The 27825-nt window shown below is 36.2% G+C and overlaps 1 protein-coding gene across 17 annotated transcripts in view; it reads left to right on the forward strand.

Annotated features, from left to right (window-relative positions):
* MAGI2 (membrane associated guanylate kinase, WW and PDZ domain containing 2) overlaps positions 1-27825 on the forward strand; it is a 1433352-nt gene that overhangs the window by 912017 nt on the left and 493510 nt on the right. For all 17 annotated transcript variants that reach the window (XM_037736560.1, XM_037736552.1, XM_037736554.1 and 14 more), the window contains one exon: positions 18154-18369. In XM_037736560.1, coding sequence (XP_037592488.1) covers positions 18154-18369 — 216 coding nt within the window. The remainder of the gene's footprint in view (positions 1-18153; positions 18370-27825) is intronic.

A 27825-nucleotide genomic window follows, 5' to 3' on the forward strand; every position in this document is an offset into this window, starting at 1 on the left:
TTTAGAAACCATGTTTGAGGGAATAATCAAGGACAATTTCCCTGGCCTTGCTAGAGATCTAGATCTCCAAATACAAGAAGTTCAAAGAACACCCAGGAAATTCATCACAAAAAGGTCATCACCTAGGCATATAGTCATCAGATTATCCAAAATCAAGATGAAGGAAAGAATCTTAAGATCTGTGAGACAAAAGCATCAGGTAACCTATAAAGAAAAGCCTATTAGATTAAAAGCAGATTTCTCAGCAGAAACCCTACAAGTTAGAATGGATTGGGGCCCATCTTTAGACTCCTTAAACAAAATTATCAGCCAAGTATTTTGAATTCAGCAAAACTAAAGTTTGTAAATGAAGGAAAGATGAAGTCCTTTTTCAGACAAATGTTGAGAGAATTTACCACTTCCAAGCCAGCACTACAAGAATTGCTAAAAGGAGTTCTCTAAATCTTGAAACAAAACCTCAAAATACACCAAAGTAGAACCTCTTTAAAGTATAAATCACACAGGGCCTATAAAACAACACAATGGAAAACAAAAAGATACTCAGGCAAGAACTAGTATGATGACTAGAACAATACCTCTCATCTCAATACTAACATTGGATGTAAGTGGCCTAAATGCTCTACTTAAAAGATACAGAGGCCAGGCGTGGTGGCTCACACCTGTAATCCAAGCACTTTGGAGGCCAAGGTGGGCAGATCACCTGAGGTTGGGAGTTCAAGACCAGCCTGACCAACATGGTGAAACCCCATCTTTAAAATAAATAAATAAATAAATAAAAAGATACAGAGTGGCAGAATGGATAAGAATTCACCAACCAAGTATCTTCTGTCTTCGAGAGACTTGCCTAACACATAAGGACTCACATAATTTAAAGGAGTGGAAAAAGATATTCCATGCAAATGGACACCAAAAGCAAGCAGGAGTAGCTATTCTTATATCAGATAAAATAGACTTCAAAGCAACAGCAGTTAAAAAAGACAAAGAGGGACATTATATAATGATAAAAGGACTAGTCCAACAGGAAAATATCACAGTCCTAAATATAAATGTACTTAACACTGAGGCTCCCAAATTTATAAAACCAATGACTACTAGACCTAAGAAATGAGATAGACAGCAACACAATAATAGTCAGGGACTTCAATACTCCACTGACAGCATTAGACAGGTCATCAAGACAAAGTCAAAAAGAAGCAATACCTTAGAACAACTGGACTTAACAGATATTTACAGAACATTCTACCCAACAACTGCAGAATATACATTCTGCTCATGAGCATATGGAAGAATCTCCAAGAAGGACCAGATGATAGGCCACAAAACAACTCTCAGTAATTTTAAGAAAATTGAAATTATATCAGGTGCTCTCTCAGATTACAGTGGAATAAAATTGTAACTCAACTCCAAAAGGAACCCTCAAAATCATGTAAATACCTGGAAATTAAATAACCTGCTCCTGAATGATCATTGGGTCAACCATGATTCATGATGCAAATTTAAAAATTCCTTGAACTGAATAATACCAATACAGCCTATGAAAACCTTTGGGCTACAGCAAAAGTAGTGCTTAGGGGAAAGTTCATAGCTTTAAATGCCTACATCTAAATGTCTGAAAGAGCACAATTTAAAACAAACAAACAAAACAAAACAAAAAAAACTACAGACCAACATCTCTGATAAATATAGATACAAAAATTCTCAACAATATACTAGTGAACCAAATCCAATAGCATATCTGAAAGATAATCCACTATGATAGGTGGGTTTCATCCCAGGGATGCAGTGATGTTTTAACGTAGGCAAGTCAATAAATGTGATACACCACATAAACAGAATTAAAAACAAAAATCATCTCAATAGAAGCAGAAAATCATTTGACAAAATTCAGCATCCCTTTATGATTAAAACCATCAGCAAAATTGGCAGAGAAGGGAAATAACTTGTAATAAAAGCCATCTATGATAAATCCACAGCCAACATTATACTGAAGCAGGAAAGCTGAAAGCATTCCCCCTGAGAACTGGAACACGACAAGGATGTCCACTTTCCCCACTTCTTTTACCATAGTACTGACTAGCCACTTCTGTTCAACAGTACTGAAAGTCCTAGCCAGGGCATTGTTATCAAGATCATGTTCCATTCTATCTTTTAAGTAGTGCATTTAAGCCACTTACATTCAATGTTAGTATTTAGATGTGAGGTGCTATTCTATGCATTGTGCTAGCTGTTCCCTGAATATCTTGGGTTTTTTTTTTTTTTCAGTTCAACAAGAGAAAGAAATAAAGCACATCTAAATCAGCAAAGAGCAAGTCAAACTGTTGCTATTTGCCAATGATATGATCAAATACCTAGAAAACCCTAAAAACTCATCCAAAAAGCTCCTAGATCTAATAAATGAATTCAATAAAGTTTTAGGATATAAAATCAATAAACACAAATCAGTACAATTGCTATACCAAGATGAGAATCAAATCAAGAACTCAACCCCTTTTACAATAGCTGCAACAACCACCAAATCAAAACAAACAAACAAACAAACAATGTAGGATTATCTCTAACCAAGGAGGTGAAAGAGCTCAACAAGGAAAACTATAGAACCCTGCTGAAATAGCTCATAGACAACACAAACAAATGGAAATACATCTCATGTTCATGGATGGGTAGAATAAATATTGTGAAAATGACAGTACTGCCAAAAGCAGTCCATAAATTAAATGCAATTCCCATGAAAATACTAGCATCATTCTTCATAGAACCAGAAAAAAAAAAAAATCCTAAACTTAATATGGAACCAAAAAAGAACCCATGTAGTCCAAGCCAGACTAAGTAAAAAAAACAAATTTGGAGGCATCACATTACCCAACTTTAAAATATACTATAAGGCTCCAGTCACCAAAACAGCATGGTACTGGTATAAAAATGGGCACATGGACCAATGAAACAGAATAGAGAACCCAGAAACAAAGCCAAATACTTACAGCCAACTGATTTCTGACAAAGCAAACAAAAACATACAGTGGGGAAAGGGCATCCTATTCAACAAATGATGGTGAGATAATTGGCAAGATATATGTAGGAGAATGAAACAGGATCCTCATCTCTCACCTTATATAAAAATCAGCTCAAGATAGATGAAAGACTTAAATCTAAGACCTGAAACCATAAAAATTCTAGAAAATCACATTGCAAAAACCCTTCTAGACATTGACTTAGGCAAAGACTTTATGATCAAGAACTCAAAAGAAAATACAATGAAAACAAAGATAAATAGATGACACTTAATTAAACTAAAAGATTTCTACATAGCAAAAGAAATAATCAGCAGAGTAAACAGACAACTCACAGAATGGGAGAAAATCTTTGAAACTATACATCTGACAAAGGATTAATATTCAGAATCTGCAAGTAACTACAAGGAACAAATCAGCAATAAAAAAAAATCCCATCAAAAAGTGGGCTAAGAACATGAATAGACATTTCTCACAAAAAGATATACAAATGGCCAACAAATGTGAAAAAATGTTCAACATCACTAATTACCAGAAAAATGCAAATCAAATCCCCAATGCAATACCATCTTATTCCTGCAAGAAGGGATGTAATTAAAAAATTGAAAACTAACAAATGTTGGCATGGAGGTGGTAAAAATGGAATACTTTTCCACTGCTGGTGGTACAACCTCTATGGAAAACAGTGTGGAGATTTCTTAAAGAGCTAAAAGTAGATCTACCATTCTATCCAGCAATCCCACTACTGGGTATCTACCCAGAGGAAAAGAAGTCATTGTATGAAAAAGATATTTGCACACACATGTTTATTGCATCCTAGCTAACCCAGGTGCCAAAATTGCAGCACAATTTGCGATTACAAAAATATAGAACAGGCTCATATGCCCATCAGTCGATGAGTGGATGAAGAAAATGTGCTCTGTGTGTGTGTGTGTGTGTATACCCACTGTGGAAAACTACTCAGCCGTGTGTGTGTGTGTGTGTGTGTGTGTGTGTGTGTATAGAGAGAGAGAGAGAGAGAGTTTTCCACACTGTGGAAAACTACTCAGCCATAAAAGGAAGTGAAATAATGGCATTCATAGCAACCTGGATGGAGTTGGAGACCATTATTTTAAGTGAAGTAACTCAGGAATGGAAAACTAAATATATTATGTTTCACTTGTAAGTGGGAGCTCAGCTGTGAAGACACAAAGGCATAAGAATGATACAGTAGACTTTGAGGTGTCAGGGGTAAGTGTGGAAGAGGAGCAAGGGATCAAAGACTGCACATTGGGTACAGTGTACACAGCTCAGGTGCTAAGTGTACCAAAATCTCAGAAATTACCACTAAAGATTTTATCCATGTAACCAAATACCACCTATTCCCCAAAAGCCTATTGAAATTAAAACAAAAAAAAATCCTGAGTATTAGGAGCAAATTTAGATCTGTCCAAGATTGCTTATTTCCAAATGAGATAAGTGGAGGTCATTAAGAAAAAGGCTTCCAGTTCTTCAAGCACAAGCTGCTCATATTAGTTCCTTTCTAAGCATTACTCTGTTTTCTGTTTTTCTCCTTTGGAATGTAATTGGTACCAAAGTTGTCTCCATTCCATCACCTTCCACTAAGTCAAGATGTAACTACCCAACAGGTTCTCCTGGCCTTTGGCTCAGAAATAGTTGATTTATCAAGACAGGGGAATCACAATTAAAAAAGAGGTTGATTCATACAGAGCCAGCTATATGGCAGGCTGGAGTTTTATTATTATTCAAATCAGTCTTCCTGAAAATTTGGAGATCAGGGTTTTTAAAAGTAATTTGTAAATAGAGGGTCAGAAAGTGGGGAATGCTGACTGGTTGGGTGGAAGATGAATCATAGGGAGTTGAAGCTGTCCTCCTGTGTTGAGTCAGTTCCTGAGTGGGACTACAAGACTAGATGAGGCAGTTTATCAATTTGGGTGGTGTCAGCTGATGCCTTGAAATGCAAGGTCTGCAAAATATCTCAAGCACTGATCTTGGGTTTTAAAACAGTGACTCTTAAACCATAATTTTTACTTTTGTGGCTAATTTGTTAGTCTTGCATATAGAGTCTAGTCCTCAGACAGGAAGGGGGTTTGTTTTGGGAAAGGGCTGTTGTTGACTTTGTTTCAAAGTTAAACTATAAATTCCTCCCAAAGTTAGTTCACACTGTGTCCAAGAATGAGCAATGACAGTTTGGATGTTAAAAGCAAGATGGAGTCAGTTAGGTCAGATCTCTTTCACTGTCGTGATTTTCCCAGTTATAATTTTTACAAATGCAGATTCAAAGAATCCATCTTTACCCCTGTAAATACCCTTCATTGACCTCAGGACTTTTACTCTTGCTGCCTCCATTCCATCTTACACCCTGCAGCCAAACATCTATTTTAAAAACAAATCTAAATGTCTTTTAAAACCCACAAGGGTTTCCTTTTATTTCTTGGAAATTTTCTTTTATTAATTGGAAAAAAGCCTATTAGGCTCTAGCCTCAGTATTTTCTTGTTAGTTCTTCCAAGCTACTATTATTTCTCCAGATTCAAGGCTTTTGCAAATTTGTTCCCTCTGCCTGGAATGCTTTTCCCTCTTTGCGCCCCTTGAGCCCTTACTTCATTTTACTCACTTTTTCTAATTTCACTTTAGACATCAGTGCCATGGAGAAGACTTTCCTTCACTGACTCCACTCCCTCCCCCACTATCAGAAGCAGGACCACACTGCTTAACAGTCTAGAAACAAAGGTCAAAATCAAGTTTAAACCTGCTATCTGTTCTACCTTCAATTAGGTTTATGTAGTCAAAAACCAAACTTTTGATTTCAAACTGCATGACTCTTGGATTTGTGAATGTTAGAGGTATTTTCATTATAGACTATGTCTTGGGTTAAACTGAGAAAAGAAGAACTTATCTGGCTAATTAGCAGAAATTTTGCTAATTTTAGATTTTGCAAGCAACTTTATTTATTTGGGAGGACACACACAAACACACACATATATACATTTCCATATAGTTTAGCCATTTGGCTTTTAGAAAAGTACTTAAACAAGTTTAAGAACAGTGGAGCAATTTTATTTCTTATGATTAAAAAAGCCACATGCATTTCCTAAAGATCTGTATTAATCCAGAAATATTTTGGCCCAGATTGAGGGAGAAGGGCTGGGTATTCAATCATAATTCCGTTTTTTTCTTAAAAAGCCTAACTTGAACACTTCTTGGAGTTCTCAAAACACCACCACTTGACCTTTTTAGCTCTTGTCAGAGTTTATAATTTTGTATTTGCATGATTTTTTTATTAATATTTATCTCGCTCAGTAGAAGGTAAGCTTCAAAAAGGACTGCTTATTTCATTCACCACTGTTCCTTGAGTTAACCTGTGCCTGACAAATAATAGGCTATCAATAAGTATTTGCTGCATGAATGACAAGGTGATTAGATGTATGATAACCTTCCCCTCTGCCTGTCACTCAGCTGTCATTGGCTTTGTCAGCCAATAAGCGGCTTAAGTCCCCTTGTGGCCCTTGAATACTCTTTCTGACTGAGTTTCTTCTCTATCAAGCGTCTATTGTCCTGAATCCCTGGGTTGGCTCCTTCTCACCTTTACTCACTCATATTAGTTATGGATGTCATTACCTACTAGTCGTTGACTACTTATTGAGTCTTACTTTCTCAGAAGAACTAGTCTAGGAATTATGATGGAAGATATTACCATTTTGACATATAATCAGTGTAAAAATGATTACTAAGATATTTTATTTCTTTTGTAGTACTAAGACGTAGTTTGCAATTTATATTTACAGCACATATTAACTCAAAGTAGCCACATTGTAAGTCCTCAACAGCCAGATGTAACAAGTGGCTGCCATATCAGATAGTGCATCTCTAGTATCTTCTCAGATACCAAGTCATCACAGATGACCTTATGTGTATGGCTTTGGGCCAAAATGTCACCTCAGAGATTACACTGGAACCCTACAACTTCATGAAATTGCACATGACATTCCTCTTCCTCTTGTTTCATGTTCTCCTCTTCATCATCTCTTTTCCTCATCTTTCTCCAATGCCTCCTGCTCTTTATTTATCTTTTTTTCTTCCTATTTCCTTTTCTGGTCTTTTTGACCCACACATTTCTTCCCCTACTTTTCTCCTTTGTCAGTAATTCAACAGATTTTCAAAATAAACTATTATTTCTGACACTTTATAATTTACTATATAATTTGAAGGATGGTATGAAAGGCAAAGTTATAGTATAAAAATGTGAGGACTAGAAGAGTATACCTCAGGAAAATATACATCTTTAAATAATTAATAGTTGATTTCCAGAGTTTTAAATGCCAATAGTTCAGAGAGAGTTTTCTTTGTCATTAGACTGGTTTTCATAGGTAGTGAATACATTGATTCAGAGGCAAAAGAAAATCCAGGTTAAGTAAGATTTGCTAGCATCATGCAGTCAAAGCCTAGGGTTATATACCAAAAAGCTAATTTTCTTTAGCTTTTTGGTTTGTTCATTGTTTTTCTGAGTACTACTTACATCAAAATTGCTGCTAACATTAACAGTAACACTTAGGATTTACGTTTGTGTCACACAGATCACAAGGTGATTACAATGAAAACGTCAACTCCAAAAAAGTCAATAAATTTTGAAGTATCACATAGACTAAGATATAAAGTCAAAGTGCTTCATATATGACCTTCCACAAAGTAATCATAGTCTACAGCCTATGGGAGATATACTTAGGGACTCTCTAATTCACCAACAGACATGGATGCAAATGAAAGGCTTGAAATAAAAACAGAAATATTCTGCAACCACAACCACTTTCCCAGAAGGGACTGTGCAAAGACATATATATATATACAGTCAAATGACGGTTTTTCACATTTATGTCAGGAAAGTAAATGTGTCCGGATTCTCAAGTAAATGAACTGTTGGCTTTAGTTCATTGTTATTCTCTAGTCACTTTCAATTCAGGGACATCTAATATGATGAAAAAGAAGTAAAACCTGTTGTCATTGCATCCTTTAAAATGTTTCATTACGAAAGTTGGGAGGTGAGGAGTATTTTGGAGATATGTCCTAATTCTATATTTTCACAGTGAGGAAACTGAGGTTCAGGGGAGTTTACTGCCCAACACGCAGTCATTTAGAAGGTTAGTGATAGAACCTTGTTCATAACCCAGATCCTCTCCCTCTGTGCCAGAGCTCTTACCATGTCAAGCTTGGGAAAATCTAGCAGCCACATTCTTCAAGGAGAAATTAAATTTCTTTTTTATTGTTTTTCTGGCTTTTATTAGCAACTGAGGGTTAGAGATTTGATATTTGGCAAATTTCCTTAGTCATTAACCAACAGTCAAATCGAGACAGAAATTTCCCTGGGTATTGTATTTACAATACAGTGACCAAAAATAGCTGTGGAGATCTCCTGATTTCTTAGAAATTTTATAGTATCACAACTGATAATTACCATTGGGAGAAGGAAGTTTTATGACAAGCTATAGATGTTGTGTGAGAAAAAAAATGTTGTTCTTGAAAGATTCAGTTTTCTTTATCAATTTTTGAAGAGGTAAATTTAATTAAGATGACTATCATAAGAATCTGCTGAGCTTTGTACAAATGCCCATTTATAAATTTGTCAAAATTTCACTTTCCTTTTCTTATTTACTGAGCCATGAAGGGATTGTCTCTCAAGCACTGAGCTCACTAGACACTTAAAAATCTTAATTAATAATTACTTTAATAACACAATTGCAAAGAGTTTCCATTCAAAAAGGTAGACTTATAAGTTCGTTACTAACTGGAATTATAGTAAAATTATTTTTTCTTCAGTACTGCTTTCCAAATATCTTTATATGGACATTTTGCTTGAGTTCTCTGAGGGAGCAGGGTCATCCTGTCTACCTACCAGGAGCCCTGACTACCCAGGATAACATCACCACTGCGATTTCAGGAGCACCAAAGGCCCTTCTAAAAAGTAAGTTCTTCCAGGGGTTGACTAGTTATTTCCCAAATTCAAAGATTAATCTTTTGGATCAGAGTTTTAACTCTAATGACAATGCAAGCATCATATGGAGCCTATTAAGCCGATTTTCATCCTTGACATCTTAGTTTAGTTTGTCAGAGTGCTAACCCAGTCACTTGGCAAGACTGAAAGGAAATTGGAAATGGGATACACATCATGTGTAAAAAAAAATAAAATTGAAATTGTTATGAGCATGAGGTATGAAAGTAGGAGCCTAATGAAAAGAGAAGCATGAGGCACTGGAACACCATGGGGGCTCAAAGTAAGAGGGAGTTACAGGAGATATACAAGAGAAGGAAAGCTACGAATATTGTCTCTGTTTCAACACTGCTGCCATGAGTCAGCAATCCCTCTGTCTGTGAGTTATGACTAATTATAAAGAGGATGCTTCGGTCTTATCCCTGAACACAAGAACATTGTATTCACACAAATCCATGCGTATTTACCTGAAACATTTATTCTTTTTTTTTTTACCTTCTATCTTGTATCTTAATAATAAAGTTAAAAATGAATATTTCAAGTTAAGACAAGATAAAGTGATAAAATGGATGATTAGGAAGCAGAATGAGAGAGTGTTGCTAAGACATGTACATCTGTTAGATGCTTAATAACATTTTACAGGTACTCAGTGGACCAAAGCAAACAAACGAGAAATATCATTGACACGTTGTCACCTACAGTTTTTATGCGTTTTGGTGCTTACCCAGTTTTCTCAGTTATTTACAACAGAGATGTTCAGTTTATTGTTTGTGAGAAAAATACTTACTCAGGTGATAATATAGTAATTTAAAATGATACTTGATGAAAGAAATTATCTAAGGCTGTGCTGTCCAGTATAGTAGCCTCTAGTCACATATGGCTATTGAACATGTAAAATGAGACTTGTCCCAATTAAGGTGTGCTGTAAATGTAAACCATACACTGAATTTTGAAAACTTAGTATGAAAATAATAAAATACCACAGTAACTTTTTTTATTGATTATGTATTAAAATGATAATATTTTAGATACATTGGGTAAAGAAAAATATATAATTAAAATTACTTTTACATTTTTTTCTTTTTTAATGTAGCTAACTAGAAAAATTTAAAATTACTGGCCAAGTGTGGTAGCTCACGCCTGTAATCTCAGTGCTTTGAGAGGCCAAGTGGGGAGGCTGGCTTGAGGCTAGCAGTTTGAGACCAGCCTGGCCAACATAGTGAGATCATATCTCAAAACAAAAAATAAAGGAAGGAAGGAAGGAAGGAAGGAGGGAGGGAGGGAGGGAGGGAGGGATCCCATCTCCTTTAGCAAGGAAAAGAAAATTAAAAACAAAACTAATTTTTTAGCTATATATATGTGGCTCATTTGTGGCTTCCATTCCATTTTTACTACATAGTGCTATTCTAAGGGATTTACTACATTATTTAAATGAAATATATTCGTGAATTTAAATTTTATATTATTATAGTTATAAATGTTCAAATGCTTTCTTTTAGAAGCAGATGTGTATTTGACATCAAAAATCATATGTGACTTCTTTATAATTCCATCTGCTCTCTGGTGCAGGTGGGAAAAGTTCTGAGCTACTCTGATAATGCCTGAAGGGAAGAGTCAACTGAAAGAAAGAGTGTCCAATTTCCTTTACATGAGCGAACCACCTTCCCTAGCCAGTCTGTGGACAGTTACATTTAGCAAAGATTCTTCCTGTGCCTGTCCACACTGGCTAACGTGAATAAATGAACATTCAGTCAGAATGACCTCTGAGGACTCGCAAGCAAGTTTCAGGAAATGTTAGTGAAATTAAACTATCTACATGACTTTCTTGAGAGCATTGGTGAATAATAAAGACAGTAAATTCAAAATGTATCTCATTGGGAATCACACTGTGAAACCAGCATTAATTTAATTTACAATGAACTTGAAATTCTTAGGTGGGGTTTGTTACAGAATAATTCAATTCCATGTGTGAAAAAAAAGAGAGACATTCCCCTTTTGCACAGTTGTGTACTTTTTGAAAGTCACTTAAACACTGAATTTCTAAAAATTAAGAATCAATGACAAAATACTATTTTGTATGTTTTCTTGTTTCTGACACATGTAAGATTAATGCTTTTTCACCGCAAAAGAAAAAGACATTATCTTTTGAGGTCGGGGAGTTTCTGTATGTTGGTTTCAACCTGCTAACTACATATGATATGGTGAGGGATGAGGACATGATACATTTTTGTTTTTTTCAGGATCAAATGTAAGCATCAGATCTGCTTAAAAAAAAACTTCAAAAATTGGTTGACAAAAGAATTCTGCAGTAAGAATTCATGTCTTATTTTCTGGTAGAAATTGCAATTTTAGAAAAGTGGAATGTTTTCTGGGTTATGTTTACTCACTTCGTTTTATATTTACAAAATTTCTAATTTACTAATTATAACTATATGACTATGAATCTTTTGCCATGGCTGACATGAGTTAGAATGGTTTTTGTTACTACTTTTAACTCATTATTATCTCTTATTTAATATGTTAAACATGACAAAGTTTGAATTTGGGATCCTCTGATGACTTATCCATTTCTATTAATAGACATCTAAATCTCTGATGTGTATAAAATGATTGTTTACTATCTGGCAAGTTTCCTAACATAATTAATTATGATCAGCTGGAACTCTGAATCTTTGTTTAATGTCAGAATCAATGTTTGCGGGTGCTATTAAGGAGGCTAAGCATCAAACTATTTGCTCCATTTATAAAACTGTAAAAAGGAATATGATTCTCAACCATTTGAAGTTTCCCACATGTTGTTTCTAACACAAAGACATATCCTGAAGCTCTCTGGGAATCCCAGTGATGAGCTGTGCTGTTTGCATGCCCCATGAGTCCTGAAGACAATCATCTCTCTTCTACTAAACCACTATCCAAAATTCATTCTTTCCATTTACCAAAATGGGAATAAAGGACTGAGAATATTGGGGAGGGATAGAAGTCATGACCTTAATCTTTGTGGTATCTTGAAGACAAGTATACTTATTACCTTTGTAAAACCCATCTCCACTTGGGATCTGTAGGGAAGGATCTATGGTTATTTGATATAAAACCAACACATATTATTATTCACCAAAGGACTGAAACAACAGAGGAAGCATCTGAATCTACAACATTAAAAAGCCAAATAAACTAAATTAGTAACAAATGACATGTTTCCATTATGAAAACTGATCTTGTTTTTTTTAAAAAAAAGAAAGGTGTTGGAAGTAAGTGAATGTATTTTCTTTTTATTTTTTTATTATTTTTATTTTTAAAGAGAGAAGGAGGGAGGGGGGGGGAGAGAGAGAGAGAGACTGTTAATTCTGGAGCGCAATGGTGTCATCCTAGCTCACTCACTGCAGTCTGGACACTCCTTGGCTTGAGATTCTTCCACCTCAGCCTCCAGAGTACCTGGGACCACAGGCACGTGCCATTGTGCCCTGATGATGATGATGATGATGATGATGATGATGATAATGATGATTATTATTATTATTATCATTTTTAAGAGACAGGATTTCACCATGTTGGTCAGGCTGCTCTCGAACTCCTGACCTCAGGTGATCCGCCTGCCTCGGCCTCCCAAAGTGCTGGCATTACAGGCGTGAGCCACCGCGCCCAGCCAAGTGAACGTATTTCAAAGTATCTATTTGCTACTAGCATTTCTGCATTTCCTCATAACTCAAATTAGTTTTTAGTGTCTTTCCTATTTCTTGTCATAATACTAGAATTTAAAAGCATAAAGAATATAGTAATCTCAAAAAATAATATTTTGGTATCTATTATTCAATGAAGACTGGGTGTGCAAAAAAGAGAAGAGTTTAAAATTTGTTGAAATTGTATTGTATTCCTGTTTTTCCCCTTAGCCTCACCACTAAATCAATGTGAGAAAAATCTGGGAAGAATCAGAAGAAAGGCAAAACCGTCACTTTAGAAACTTAAAATACAACTTTTATGCAAAGGTCACTTGGCTATGGAGAAAGCAGGAGAACATTGCCATGATGGTTTTAAGTACAGCATGAAAAGTTATTTAGAAAGCTGTTATTTCTTTCAGATGATCTAGAGGACAGTTATGCCTAAAAATGGGTAAGGGATTAGGCTTTGCAAGGACCTTGCCTGGCAGGTTTAGTTCGTAATCTGTTTTAGTCCTTCTCCCTTTACAATAAATTGTGAGTGTCCTGTGTAAATAGGCTTTTATTAAATATTTCATTATAAAATAAATTATTGACACTTAATGGACTATTTTTATTCAAATTTTTGGAAAACTTTTCTATTTTTATAACAGTACTTTCAGCCTGTTTCATGTTTTCATAGCCATATCTTTATGAAAAAAAAATCTATTCATAGGTAGTTAAAAAACTAAAGAATAAGTAAGGCTCATGAATTAACTTTGTCTTTTATTTTCCAGGCATTAATTAAAAATAAGACTATGTAAATTTATAGATTATCCAAATATGACAGAATTAAGGGGACAATTTTATGTATCATTTTGTTGTACTCGATAAGTTAACTGCTAATATATAGGTCATTCTTCACAGGTACAAACATACTCAGTGAAGAGTGCTCTAGAAAAGCCTGTACTGTCCTCAAAATACATACACACACACACACACACACACACACACACACACACACTCGCTTGCTCACTCAATCTCACACACTTATTTTTAAAGGAGTGGATGGGAAAAATGACCGAAAACGTCCTTGCTGTATGGTTTGGTAGCAATTTTGCCTTTTGCTTCTGAAACTGATACATTTGTGTTCATTGATTGTGGCTTTGAATGACGTTCTCCACTGTGAGTTCTGGTCAGGTTGCAATTGCATCACCCTTTTTTTCCTCTTAAAAGGCAATAGCGTATTTTCAAAAGAGATGAGATTCTTAAAGAGATATAAGTTTGCCACTTGCTTTATGTATCCTATTAGGATGTAATTTCTTAGTCTCTATTACCTGCACAGGCAGAATGACTTTATGCAGTATTTTGATGAATAAATATCAAAAGTAGCACCCTATTTTGAGCATCTACTCTGATCTAGTCACATCGTATATCCTTTAAGTATCATTAATCTATATAACAGCCTTGTGGGGTAAGAGTTTTTCTAATCCCCATTTGATAGAAGAGTACTTATGAAAAATGCCGATGACAGTGTGCAGGATAGTACATTGTAGCAGTGGTAGTGGTAATAATAGTAGTAATAGTTACAGTTGCTTTTGTGACTGTGGTCATCTTACAGCCCCACATTGCCACTTTAACTGAATTGATTTAAGGATATAAAGAGATAGTGAGATTAGAGGACACAGGATTCAAAGTCAGGTTTATCACACTAGGATTTATGCTGTCAAACATTACACCATATTGTTGTGGGTTTGTGGAGGTTTTGTTTGTCTGTTTTCATTTTAGATTTTCTGCATCTGAACACTATGCACATAGGCGCTTCATCCTTAAGGGGACAATTTTTCCAAATTGTATTAAGTTTTGATTTTTTTTTTCTGACAACATACTGGTATGTACCTAAAAGGCACATTTTATCCTTGATACATTTATTTGTATGCACTTACATGAGGGAGTCTTTTCAGTGAATTAGCTACCTGACTGGTTGGCTAGTTCTTCAACCATTTGTCTAAGTATTTCTGGTTTCCTTGTTCTTATGCAATAACATAAAAATGTTGGCTTAGGGCAGCATATTCTCCATAAACTATATTGTCAAGTATAGTAACAGTATGCATTATTTATGTACTTTCTTTATATTACTATTATTGCCAATAAAGATAATCTTAATTTCTTAACTAATGATTCAGTTTTACGTATAAAATTTAATCTAATGTATTAATTTCAAAAATATATTTATAGAAATAGAATATTGCCATATAATTTATAGTCACATCATATACCAGTAGATATAATTAGTAATATAAATTTAGCAGGATCTGTTATTTAGTATTTGTTTTTAGCCTGTGCTATGCATTTATTTATAATTAGTAAAAGTTTTTTATTTCAGGGAAATTTAAAATTGACAAGACAAATGGGGAAAAAAAATCCACTGAAGTGTGGTTCATTTTTCTTAGTACTATGTATTAAAGACATTATAAGGCTACTTTAAAAATCATGTATTATTTGTTGACTCATAGATTATGTTTACATTATGTTTATTAGATAAGAACTATGTGTTGAGATTCCATAGAAAGCATAGCAACATACTGAAAGCTGTGCTAGCCTTTAGGAATGCTGAAATATTAAAGTTCATTGATTCCAGGGAGCAACTATTTATTTTTGTGTGCTGGGAATTTGTCTGGTACATATAGAGGTCTGATTCATTTTAAATGCTCTAAATCAGATTAGAAAGTAACATTTAGCAAAGTGTATATTATCCACTTTGCATACTTCTGTAAAAGAAAAAAAGTTACATAGTTACAGTGTATGGATAAGAACCCCTTTGCAACTTAAATTGTTTTCTAGTATTTCTCTCTTACAACTGTGAATACCTGTAGTAATGAGCAGGGACATTGGCACAGCCAGCCTTCAGAATATTTGCTCACTTTATGCCAGCATGAGGTTTACACTGCCACTAAAACCACTGCAATTTTTAGTTTTTTTATAAAGCCCTTTCTTACACATTCTTACTTCATCTTCACAAGAACCCAGTGAGAAGGCAAATGGAGTGGAGATTTGTCATTTCTACCTGCCAGCATTCCAAGGCCCTTTCTACTGGGGGAGGCCCCTTCTACCTGGGGAGACCCCTGAGATAAAATGGGTGGACGGTAGGGCTCCACCTCCCTCTCCCCCTAGTAAAGTCAAAGCAGAGTGCACATCTTTTCACGTCCCTGTCAGCTTGAGTGCTTTCATGTGACTGAGGCTCAGCTAATGAGATGATCCTGCCTGGGATTTCCCCGGGAATGGGAGAATCAGAGCAGCTGAGGACAGTTTGGAGCCCATTCTCATGGAGACAGTTTGCCCTGTGGGTTGTGTGCTTTGCAGTAGAACCACCTGGAGATTCCAGGGCTATCAAAGGCAATGTGAGTGTCTGGAGTGGACTCCTTTGTTTCTGCCATTTTTTCTCATAGTTTTTCAGCCTTTCCTCTTGATATGGTTTGGCTATGTCCTCACCTTGAATTGTAGTCTCATCTTGAATTGTAGTCACCACAATCCCCACGTGTCCAGGGAGAAACCAGGTGGAGGTTATTAAATTATGGGGGCAGTTGCCTCCATCCTGTTCTGGTGATAGTGAGTGAGTTCTCGCGAGATCTGATGGTTTTATAAGTATTTGGTAGTTCCTCCTGCGTTCATTCTCCCTCCTGCTGCCTTGTGAAGAGGGTGTCTGCTTCCCCTTTTCTCATGCTTGTGAGTTTCCTGAGGTCTTGTCAGCCATGTGAAAATGTGAGTCAGTTAAACTTCTTTCCTTTATAAAATACCTGGTCTTGGGCACTTCTTTATAGCAGTTTGAGAACAGACTAATACACCCCTCAACTAACCCTCTCATGTTTATTTAGCGCATCCCTATCACATTTAACTTGAGTAGGTTGTTTTTTTTTTGTTTTTTTTTTTTTTTTAGTCCAGAACACAGGTGATTTTAACAATTATTGATCTTCCCCACTTGTAGGTGAAGAAATTGAGCCTTACGGAGGTTAAGTAACTTGCTTGTGGTTATATAGAAAAGCCAAGCCTCAATTCTATGTCTTCCAGTTAATGGTCATTTCTTTAACAGCACGCTTTTTTCCATATGTGTGAGTGACCTTGCAGATGGCGAGGTTTGCTTCCTTCCTCCTGTATATCCCCTCCATTGCAGTGCTTACTCCTATTTCCTATTGTAGTGCTTTTCTGTTTGACATCAAATTTGGTCTCCCTTACTGGACTGTGGGGCGTCTTGGAAGACAAGGATTATATTATATTCATCTTTTTCTCTCAAACATATACTGGAGTGCCTGGGTGCATACTTACTACTAATACAGATTTTAATGAAAGAGTGAGCAAATAAGGGCATAACTTAACTGAAAATATTGATGATATACGTTCAAAGTTGTGCTATAAGATTGATTAAAAAAAAAAAAAAAAACCTATGTTCTTTACCGTTCAAAATTTTAGGATATTTTAAATGAAGTGTTTTTCCTTGTGTGTATAAAGATGTTCACAGCCAGGTGCAGTGGCTCATGACTGTAATTCCAGCACTTTGAGGGGCTGAGGTGGGTGGATCACTTGAGATCAGGAGTTTAAGACCAGCCTGGCCAACATGGAAAAACCCCATCTCAACTAAAAATACAAAAATTAGCCAGGCATGGTGGCACACACCTGTAGTCCCAGCTACTTGGGAGGCTGAGGCATGAGAATTGGTCAAACCTAAGAGGTGGAGGTATCAGTGAGCCAAGACTGCACCATTGCCCTCCAGCCTGGGCAACAGTGAGACTCTGTCTCAATAAAATGAAATAATAAAGATGATCACTTAGTAAACATTTATTACATGCTAGGTTTTAATATGGGAATGAATAAGAATGAGTCTCTTTTCAAAAAAGTACTGCAGATGGGTGGGGGAAACAGATGATTCCATAGCTCAGATATTGGAGCTGTGGGCAAAAGAGCTGTGGTAATCTGAAGAGTGAATAGAGCAGCAAGCCCACTGTCAGATGCCATGGGAACCACTAGACTGGCATGGGATACAGCTCTAGGCAGGATACTCTGCACATCAAGGACAATAGCCATAATCCTTTGAAAGCTGCAGAATAGCCCAATGTGCTTTGCTTTTCCAGAATAGTGTGAGATTCCCCTGCTACACAAAATTACCTGTACTCTTAACAAAATTATTTTTTAAAGGCTATAATCAAGTCTCGCTATAAAAAAATGAGTAATTTTAAAATTACGTACCACTTGGAAATAACACATAAGACTATATTTTGGTTTTTTAACAAAGATGAGAATGTAGATAGATCTATATCTCTAAGCATTAAAGCCCAGTACAACAGAAGGAACAAATAAATATATATAGAGAGAGACAGACACATAGCTGTAGATAGAAAACCATATATATGTGTGTCTATGTATATACATATAAAATAGGATAAAAATGTGTTAATATAATTTCCATTCTTCACAAATAATGTACACAATAGAAAAAAATATTTAACTCCAAGAATGTTTTGGTATTGTTTACAGACAATTACTACGGTACCCCAAAGCCGCCAGCAGAACCAGCACCATTATTATTAAATGTAACAGACCAGATACTTCCAGGAGCCACTCCAAGTGCTGAAGGAAAACGGAAGAGGAATAAATCAGTGAGCAACATGGAGAAAGCCAGTATAGAGCCTCCTGAGGAGGAAGAGGAAGAGAGGCCTGTGGTCAATGGAAATGGAGAAGCAGTAACACCAGGTTAGTCATTTAAATTTTTTATGGGTCCATAAATTTGCTGTTTTAGATCTAAGATATATATATATATATATATATATATGTATGTGTGTGTGTGTGTGTGTGTGTACACACACACACACACACAAAGAGTAAGATATATATTATATCTGTGTGTTCACATGTAAATATATATTACAATTGAGAGAGAAAAGATTATGATATCAAATGGAAAGGATGTGGAATTAAAGAAGTTGAAAGAATAAGTTGAAAGTGGCCATATTCTTTCAACTTTAATTTTTTATTTCACTTATATAATATCTGTAGCAATATAGTGAATACTTTAATCCTCTAGAAGATTACAAGTTATATATATGGTTGTATAAAGTTTTGAGGTCTTTGGTAATAATAGAGAATATCTATTCTTAGTAGTCTTGCTATGCTTGCAATTCTGTAAGTAGAGGTTATGTTGTGTGATTTAGTTAACAAGTTGAATGAATACAATCCTCAAAATGGCTACAACTGCAGAATGCCCATGTATTTGTTTCTTCTTCCTTACCACTCAATCTGGAAACATGAAGAATATATCTTTATACATTAACAATGTGAAGCCACTACCCTTGAACAAGGAAAATAATAGCTGTCCCTTTGATTTATGATCATTATACCACATATGTAAAGAATTAGACACAAATATAAAGTGTGTTTCTGCGATGTATGGATTTGCATTTTTCTTATTAATAAAGCATAAGAAATAGATTTTTAAAATACAATTATTCATAATAAAATATTACCAAAACAACAACAAATACTATGGCATTTTGGTAGCCTCTTGGAGAAAGTTTCCAACATTTTACTATTTATTTTTTAATAGTAGCATATCAGTGGGCATTGAAAAAAATCTAAGCACCTTATTAAAGCTTTTTAAAAACTGTTAGCATGTGTATCTTTCATACATATTATTCTTAAGATTTTTTTATTACCACTTTGATGTCTCCATTTTTATGTTTTGCTGTACTGTTTCTCTACTACCATAGTATTTGAATTTTTATGCTGTTATTTTTATTGAGGAAAAATTTCATAAGCTTACCTTTTCTTTATTCAAAATGCCTATAAAAGTGTTCTTCACTGAACATAAGGAGATCGAAAATCTAATCTATGCTAATCAAGGTATAAAACCTAAGATACTTTCATCTTCATTACTCAGAGGAGGACAGCCTCCTCCGTTAATATATGTGAGTTCTATTCTCTGACTCTAGCATCATTTATGTCTAGATACAAATGCTAAAAATCACTATAAGTAACGTAAGTGTAATGTAAGTAATTGTCAACTATGAAATGATGTGACAATTTTCAAGCAATTACATACCTTCCTCTTTTTTAATTCTGAAGTATCTCTGTCAAAATACTTGCTTTTAATTATATAATTATGTTTGAATTAAATCGATAGTACATAGTTTTCTTAGCTGATCTTTGATATGAGAAGCAGAACAACTCAGCTGGATTGAAGCAGTAACCACAAAAGAAGCAGAGGCTGGGGTCAGATAACAGTTGGAAAATTTCTTGCTGGTTAACATCTAGTGGTTAAAAATGTAAAATATGTGTTCCTGCTAAACCAGGGCCATTGATCCCTATTTCATTTCTAACCTGTGTAGGGCAAGTGAAATGAAGAATTCTTGATTCACAGATTTTTAAGCTAGAAATTTATTTAATTGGGGGGCTTACTGAATCTAGAAAGCACCATTCCCTTCTACTCATACCTTTAGCATAAGGATGATGTGCTTTTATGGTTAGGAGGTCTTCATGTTCCCCCGAGAAACTGGATAAAACTGAACCCTTATTGATCAACCTTATGACTGCGTCGGGATCCCTCAGCATGAAGATAGTAGAGAACAAACTGTTCAGCCAACACTAGATTTTCAAGACAGTCAACAGATGCTACCAGCAGTGGCTCTGTAAATAAGCCTGCTGGACAAGTGGCCCTTGTACTGTCCTTTTCTTTCGTGTTATGGGGAGACGAGAGATACACAAATCGGGCAGCCCTTCACCCACTGTTCAAAGATGAGAGGAACAATCTCAAACCAAAAATGGTCCATCATCTGTTATTAGAAGTCTCTTGACAAATGCAGTCTTTGAAATGTCTTTTTTTTTTTTATGTTTATCAAGTAGAGACTTTAGGAATTTCTTTGACCTCCTCTGATATGCATTTTCCAACTCTTCACCTGTTGAACCTCCTCACATTGTTTTTTTTCTAGCACAGTGTTTTTGCCCTGCCTTCAGGTTCTTCACATTCTTCCCATTCAGCTGGTACAGGAGATTTCAAAGAGGTTTGAGAAACATGTTCCTGGCTAGGTATGGAGGCTCACACCTGTAATCCCAGTACTTTGGGAGGTCGAGGCAGGTGGATCACTTTCCTAGGAGTTCGAGACCAGCCTGGGCAACATGGCAAAAACCCTCTCTCTGCAACACACACACACACACACACACACAAGCTGGTTGTAGTGGCATGCACCTGTAGTCCCAGCTACTTGGGAGGCTGAGGTGGGAGGATCACCTGAGCCTAGGGAGGTCAAGGTTGCAATGAGCCATAATGGCGCCACTGCACTTCAACCTGGACAGCACAGTGAGACGTCATCTCAAACAAAAAAAAAGAGAGAGAGAGAGAAACATGTCACTTAAATTTTAGTAAACACTGCCCTATATCAAGTAACTATAGTAATAATTAATGTCCTTCAATTCAGAGCATAAATATTGTGATCATTGAGGCAGATTTAGAAAATAAAAGCATATTTAGGTAACATTTCATTACAAAGTAATATTGATAATAACAGTAATAAGTAATAAAATAATTCACTTATTTTGAATGTTTACCATGTGTTAGGAGTGGCCTAACCTCATTATAGGTATTAGTTTGTTTAACTATCTTAACTGTCCCATTAACTGGGTACTACTTTACAGATTAGGAAACTGAGATACTTGGTCTGGTAACTGGAGTTCAAATATAGGAAGCCTTGGTCCACAACCCATATGCCTGGCTGCCATGCTATCCTGAGTATTATATAACCAAATACAAGCATAAATATATTTCTTAGTGATATATAAATATATGACCACTATTTTACCTGTACATCTTTAAAAGTAGCATTATAAATTTCTACTTACCCAAAACTCCTTATTGCTTTTATTTATTGAAATCATGTACAGTGAACTTACATCCTTCTTTGCATATAAAAAGTTCATAGTTTTTTAAATTCTGTTCATATATAAGCATCAAATCTACCAATATTTGGCTTCATATATACTTAACAAAAATAAACTCTTTGCTCTATGTAAATAAAGGTTGTAGATGATTCCTCAGTTTATATCTTATACTTATTTTTTCATCTTTTCTCCTTTGAACTATAGATCATACTTAAAACTGCAGCTTTCTTTTTCTCTCAGACCTTATTAATAACCTTTAAATATATAAGTTCTCCAGGAATTTCTGCTAACATTATCAATGTTATCAAAATTCCCATGACATGTAAATAGTTATTTTACTGAGCATTCTTTCCTTCTGCTCAAAATTACACCAGACACACAGAGTTAGCCCATGGCACCTAGGAAAACCATATAATGATTTTTCAGTGTCAGATCAGAAATGTTTCTCTCTCTTCCATACATTGCCTTGGCAATGGAAATCAGTACAATTCTATCCTTAGAAATGTGGTTTTATCCTTGTCAGTAACAAAAAATTAGAAAAAATAAAAATAAGGCCGAGCATGTTGGCTCACGCCTGTAATTCCAGTACTTTGGGGGGCCAAGGCAGGTAGATCACGAGGTCAGGAGTTCAAGACCCTCTGATCAATGAGGTCAGGAGTTCAAGATCCTCTGATCAACATAGTGAAACCCCATCTCTACTAAAAATGCAAAAATTAGCTGGGAATGGTGGCACAAATCTGTAATCACAGCTACTCGGGAGGCTGAGGCAGGAGAATCGCATGAACCCAGGAGGCAGAGATTGCAGTGAGCCGAGGTCATGCTGTCGCCCTCCAGCCCCAGCAACAGTGTGAGACTCCATCTTAAAAAGAAAAAAAAATAAAAATAAACAATAATGGCCACTCTACTTTAATGGATACAAACAATGGACCAGGCATATAATGCATACATATACTATCTCTTATCCCATAATAATTCTGTACTTATTTTATGAATGAGATAGTGAAATTTTGCTTAAAGTGCTTAACTAAAGTTTATTTACTGGCAGGGTTGAGATTTGGATCTAGTAACACCTGAACTCACCCTCTCTCCAACACACTTCCCAGAACTGTTAACCATGCCAAGGACAAAGTGACTTCCGACCTAGCTAGAGTAAATCACAATCCTGCAGCTTAGAGGATTTATTCCACACTGTATTCCATTGTATTTGTCCCTTACTAGGCTCAAGGCAGTGATGTTAGATTTAATGTAAGTATGATGTATCCTTATGTCATCTTACAGATTGTTTTTGAACTGATGTTTAAAATTCATATCCTCTGGAAACCTTCCCTGACATTAACTTCACCTATATTTAGATACTTGCATCTTTCTGTTTATCTTGCTAGAGTTGACATCAGCCCCATTGCTTCAAATTCTATAGATTTATCTGCACCCTTCACTGTTCTCCTGTGTTTAAGGTATATTTCTAACTACCACAGGACAGCTTCACCTAAGCATTATTTCAGCAACTGAAATGCAACACGTTTCACTTAAACTCTTCTCCCACAGAACAAACAAGCAAACCGATTCACAAAGCCCTTTACTTGATTTCTCTAATTCTACTTTTCACCCAGATACCTCATAATTATCTTTAATGTTTCTTTTCTCCATTCTTGGTATTTTTTATTAGGCACAAAAGGGCCCTTGGTTTCCATCCTTTCCTTCGAAATATCACTGCACCATCCTAGAGTACTGCTTTATTAACTCATTTGTAGACTGTAGTTCCCTAACTGATCTGTATGCCTCCAGGATCCTTCCTGATCAAATTACCTTTCATTCCACAATAGGTAAAAATTCCTGAACCAAAACCAGGTCACAGCGGGGTATGATGACTCACACTTATAATCCCAGAACTTTGTGGGGTACAGGCGGGTGGATAACTTGAGGTCAGGAGTTCGATACCAGCCTGAGCAATGTGGCAGAATGCTGTCTCTACAAAAAATATAAAAATTAGCCACACATGGTGGCACACACCTGTAGTCCCAGCTACGTGGGAGGTTTAGGTGGGAGGATCACTGGAGCCCAGGAAGGTTGAGGCTGCAAGGAGCTGTGATTGTGCTTCTGCACTCCAGCCTGGGTAACAGAGTAAGATCCTGTATCAGTAAACAAAAAACAACAAGAACAGGTCATGCAACTATCCCCCAAAGTTGAATCAGCTTGTTTCCATTGGTTCAAGTTCCTCAGACAGCCACTGAGGTCCTCCCACATTTGACTAGAACATCTCTGTTAGCATTGGCTCCCATTAATCCTCTGCATAAATTCCCTTCTCTCATCCACATGTGACACTCAAAACATTTTCACCTGTGTCATCAGGCCATTCCCACATTTGAATTCTCTTTCTTTTTTCAAAATCCAATAAAAATATTTCCTATTTCCTGGGAATCACTTGCTGACTTTCACAATAAAAAGTAAAAACTGACCATCTCTGAATGAAAGTAATACAGCTTGCACTTTTCATGTATTTGGAAGATATTAGTTAGCCTGGTACTTGTTGGTAACTTTTCATGATGTACGTGTCTGGCATCCCCATATATATTGTAAACATTATTAGAACAAGGATTTCTTTGAGTTTTCTGTTTACCTGTTCAGCAATTAGCCTATATCTTTAAATATTTCAAGTACTTAGTAAATCTTTTATTTTTATTTTAATTTTATTTTATTTTTGAGACAGAATGTAGCTCTGTTGACCAGGCAGGAATACAGTGGCATGATCTCTGCTCACTGCATTCTCCGCCTCCTGGGTTCCAGTGATTCTCCTGCCTTAGCCTCCTAATTAGCTGAGATTACAGGTACCTGCCACCATGCCCAGCTAATTGTTGTATTTTTAGTAGAGACGAGGTTTGACAGTGTTGGCCAGGCTGGTCTCAAACTCCTGACCTTGTGATCCACCCCCGCTGGCCTCCCAAAGTGCTGGGATTACAAAGCGAGAGCCACCATGCCTGGCCATAAATCTTTATTTTTCAGTCAATCTTGTCTAATCCCCAGATGATGTCAGTTTTACTGTATCAACATGATTGCATTCCTTCCATGCTCGTTTAACACTATTCAGTGTATTCAATATGCAGAGTTTCTTAAGTTTGAAAAATATGATATCCCTGATCTTATATTCCTTCAAAAGGTAGTATAACTTAAAAAAAGTATACAGAAGTGCATTTTAAAATACATATTCTTAGGGATGAGAATTAGCCAGCCTCCCTCACTTTGGCAATACCAAAGATAGATAGATGTTTAATAGATAAGTTGATAGAATGTTTTAAAAGATTGAACTCTCCTTCAGGAAAGCAAAATCCTGTAAACCAGAGTAATTAGGTTGAGCTTTCTTGGATTTCTTTTATTTAATGAGTTATCCACTAAACTTCTCCGGAAAGTAATTCACTATTCTCTTGCAGCTTCCCCTCATGAGCTATTAGTAAGCCTAGTGCAAAGAATTAAAAATGCACATATATTTTTAAAGCAGTTAAATCTGTCTGTTAATACACACACACACACACACACACACACACACACACAATGCCAGGAGGAACAGTGCCCGTGAGAGCTACCTTCGCCAACAAAGAGAATACAGTATGTGTACACAGAGCTGCCTTCTCCAGGCCCCCAAGCCTGCAATTAGTGCAAATGAACTGCATCTCCCAGAGAGCAAACAGAGTGTCCCTTATGTGATCACCGAGTGTCCTCGGCAATGATCTCAGTTCACCATTAGGGACCGGCATCCAGGTCCTGTGCTGCTTGGCACGCTGACTGTGCATGCACCATCAGTCCTGGTTCTGTGAATGAGATCCTGTCACTGTCAGAAGAATTATGTCCTCCCTAGTGAATCTCGCTGTTTTCCTGTGAATAATGCCCCACTCTGAAACCACCCCAAAGCCTATGTCCTGCTTATTTTAGTGTGGGTTCACAGAGACTGCGATTTGTGTATCTACCCAGATCATTATCTTTTTTGAGCAGGGTGAGAAGAACTTAATTTTATGATCTCGTTCCCAGAGGACTGGATTTTATTTCTTCATTGGATGGGAAAATTTCTGGGGCTACTGTAAACTAGCCTTCTAATATCAGATATGCCATGTATAAATGAGGGGCATTCCATCTTTTCTTGAAAGAATTATTTGAAAGTTATAACTGCCCTAATTGTAAAATGTTATGACTATCTAGGTGTAATTACAAAGTAATGATATGATCACTTTAGAGTTTGTGGTGATTGTAATTATATTACTATTAATGTTATTATAATGTTAATTATATTACCATTATTAATTAAACTATTATAATAGTGATTGTAAATATATCATGACTAGTGTTAGAAGTGTCATTTTAAATCAAAGCCCAGTCATGTTTTGATTAAACTGAAATTGATGGATGTGAACCTCTTCAGCTCTTTTATTATTATTATTATTATTATTTGAGATGCAGTTTCACTCTTGCTGCCCAGGCTGGGGTGCAATGGCATGATCTCGGCTCACTGCAATCCCTGCCTCCTGGGTTTAAGCAGTTCTCCTGCCTCAGCCTCCCAAGTAGCAGGGATTACAGACATGTGCTGCCATGCCCAACTACTTTTGTATTTTCAGTAGAGATGGGGTTTCACTATGTTGGTCAGGTTGGTCTCAAAATCCTGACCTCAGGTGATCCACCCACCTCGGCCTCCCAAAGTGCTGGGATTATAGACATGAGCCACCACATCCAGCTGTCTTCTCTTAAACAGATTCAGCATTGCATGCCCTCAACCTCTGAGGAGAGTGTTTCTCTGCTTCTCTGCAAGTTTTGTAATTTGTGTGTGAGGGAGACTGATGCACAAGTGAGGAAGGCAGAACAAGAACAACTAGCGGAACACCTCAGGTTTCTCCAGCAGTTACAGAAAGTGCATGGAATTGTGAACATGTTTAAGTTTCTTCAGGTTCTCCAGGTGTACTTAGACGCTAAGCTTTTTTCTAATCACAATCATATTTTCTCTGTAGGCCTGATTTTCACCTGTGTCCCTGTGTTTCTTATCTCATAGTTCTGCTTAAAAAAGTGATTGTGATTATTGGTGTGAAATCCCAGCTACCGTATTGTCAGCGATTGCTCTAGCTATTTCTGACTGAGATCTGGCCTTTCTCTCTGAAGAGGGTGTAAAGTCTCTCTGAGTGCCCATTCCTTCTACCTTACTCCATCACTGGGAACAGTATTCTGATATTTTTTCTCTCCTATTTGATTTTTTGCTCTCATCAAAAAGTACATTGACTTCAATTTGGCCCCAAAGAATAGCTCTTGAATTATCAATATCAAATTTAAAGTCTTCCTAATTTTCTCTTTCATCTCCTTTGAATTTCCTGGAACTTCAGAAAGTGCCTCATGTTTTATATAATACTATACTCCTGATTAAAAAAAATTGAAGGCTGGCTCTAAGAAATATTGTATATGCATGTTCTTTATTTCATACTTTGCTGTGATTTTTAAAATATGTCAACATTTCTATCAGTTTCTTTCAACCCAAAGTTTGTTAAGGATTTGGGAGACTTGTTTCTTTATGATAAAAATCTTTAAAATGCATTACATTATGAAAATTACATAGCATATACAATTTCAGAGCTATGAGGACTAATTTTATTGCCATTATTCTCTACTTTTATTAAAGTGTTAAGAGTTACATATTGCAGAAGGAAGAAAATATACTAATTAAGGCAGTTATCTCCTGTTAATCTAAAATAATTTTCTCTACTAATCTTTCTGTGATTCTTTTCAATTTAGTTTTTATCTCTTAGGAAATATTTTTCCTTGTCATCTTCTACTCAACAGACATTGAATTTTCTAGTTTCATAATTTTCCATATTGTTCTTTTAGTGCTTCAAACAATTTATAACTAATTGTGGATTTTAGATATAGAAGAAAAATAATTTTGAGTAATGAAATATGTATTCTCAGTAAGTCACATATCCCTGGCTAACCCCTGAATAGAAGAGATGTAATTCCTTTGTAAATATTACATATATATTGAGTGGCCAACACAGGCAGATCACAAGGTCAGGAGTTCAAGACCAACTTGGCGAACATGGTGAAACCCCACCTCTACTAAAAATACAAAAATCAGTCAGGCGTGGTGGTGTGCCCCTGTGGTCCGAGCTACTCAGGAGGTTGAGGCAGGAGATTCGCTTGAACCTGGGAGGCGGAGGTTGCAGTGAGCCGAGATTGTGCCACTGTACTCCAGCCTAGACAATGGAGTGAGACTGTGTCTCAAAAATAATAAATAGGCGTGGGCACGGTGACTCA

The sequence above is a fragment of the Cebus imitator genome, unplaced genomic scaffold (assembly GCF_001604975.1).
Source record: "Cebus imitator isolate Cc_AM_T3 unplaced genomic scaffold, Cebus_imitator-1.0 Scaffold26, whole genome shotgun sequence".
Classification (NCBI taxonomy): Eukaryota; Metazoa; Chordata; class Mammalia; order Primates; family Cebidae; genus Cebus; species Cebus imitator.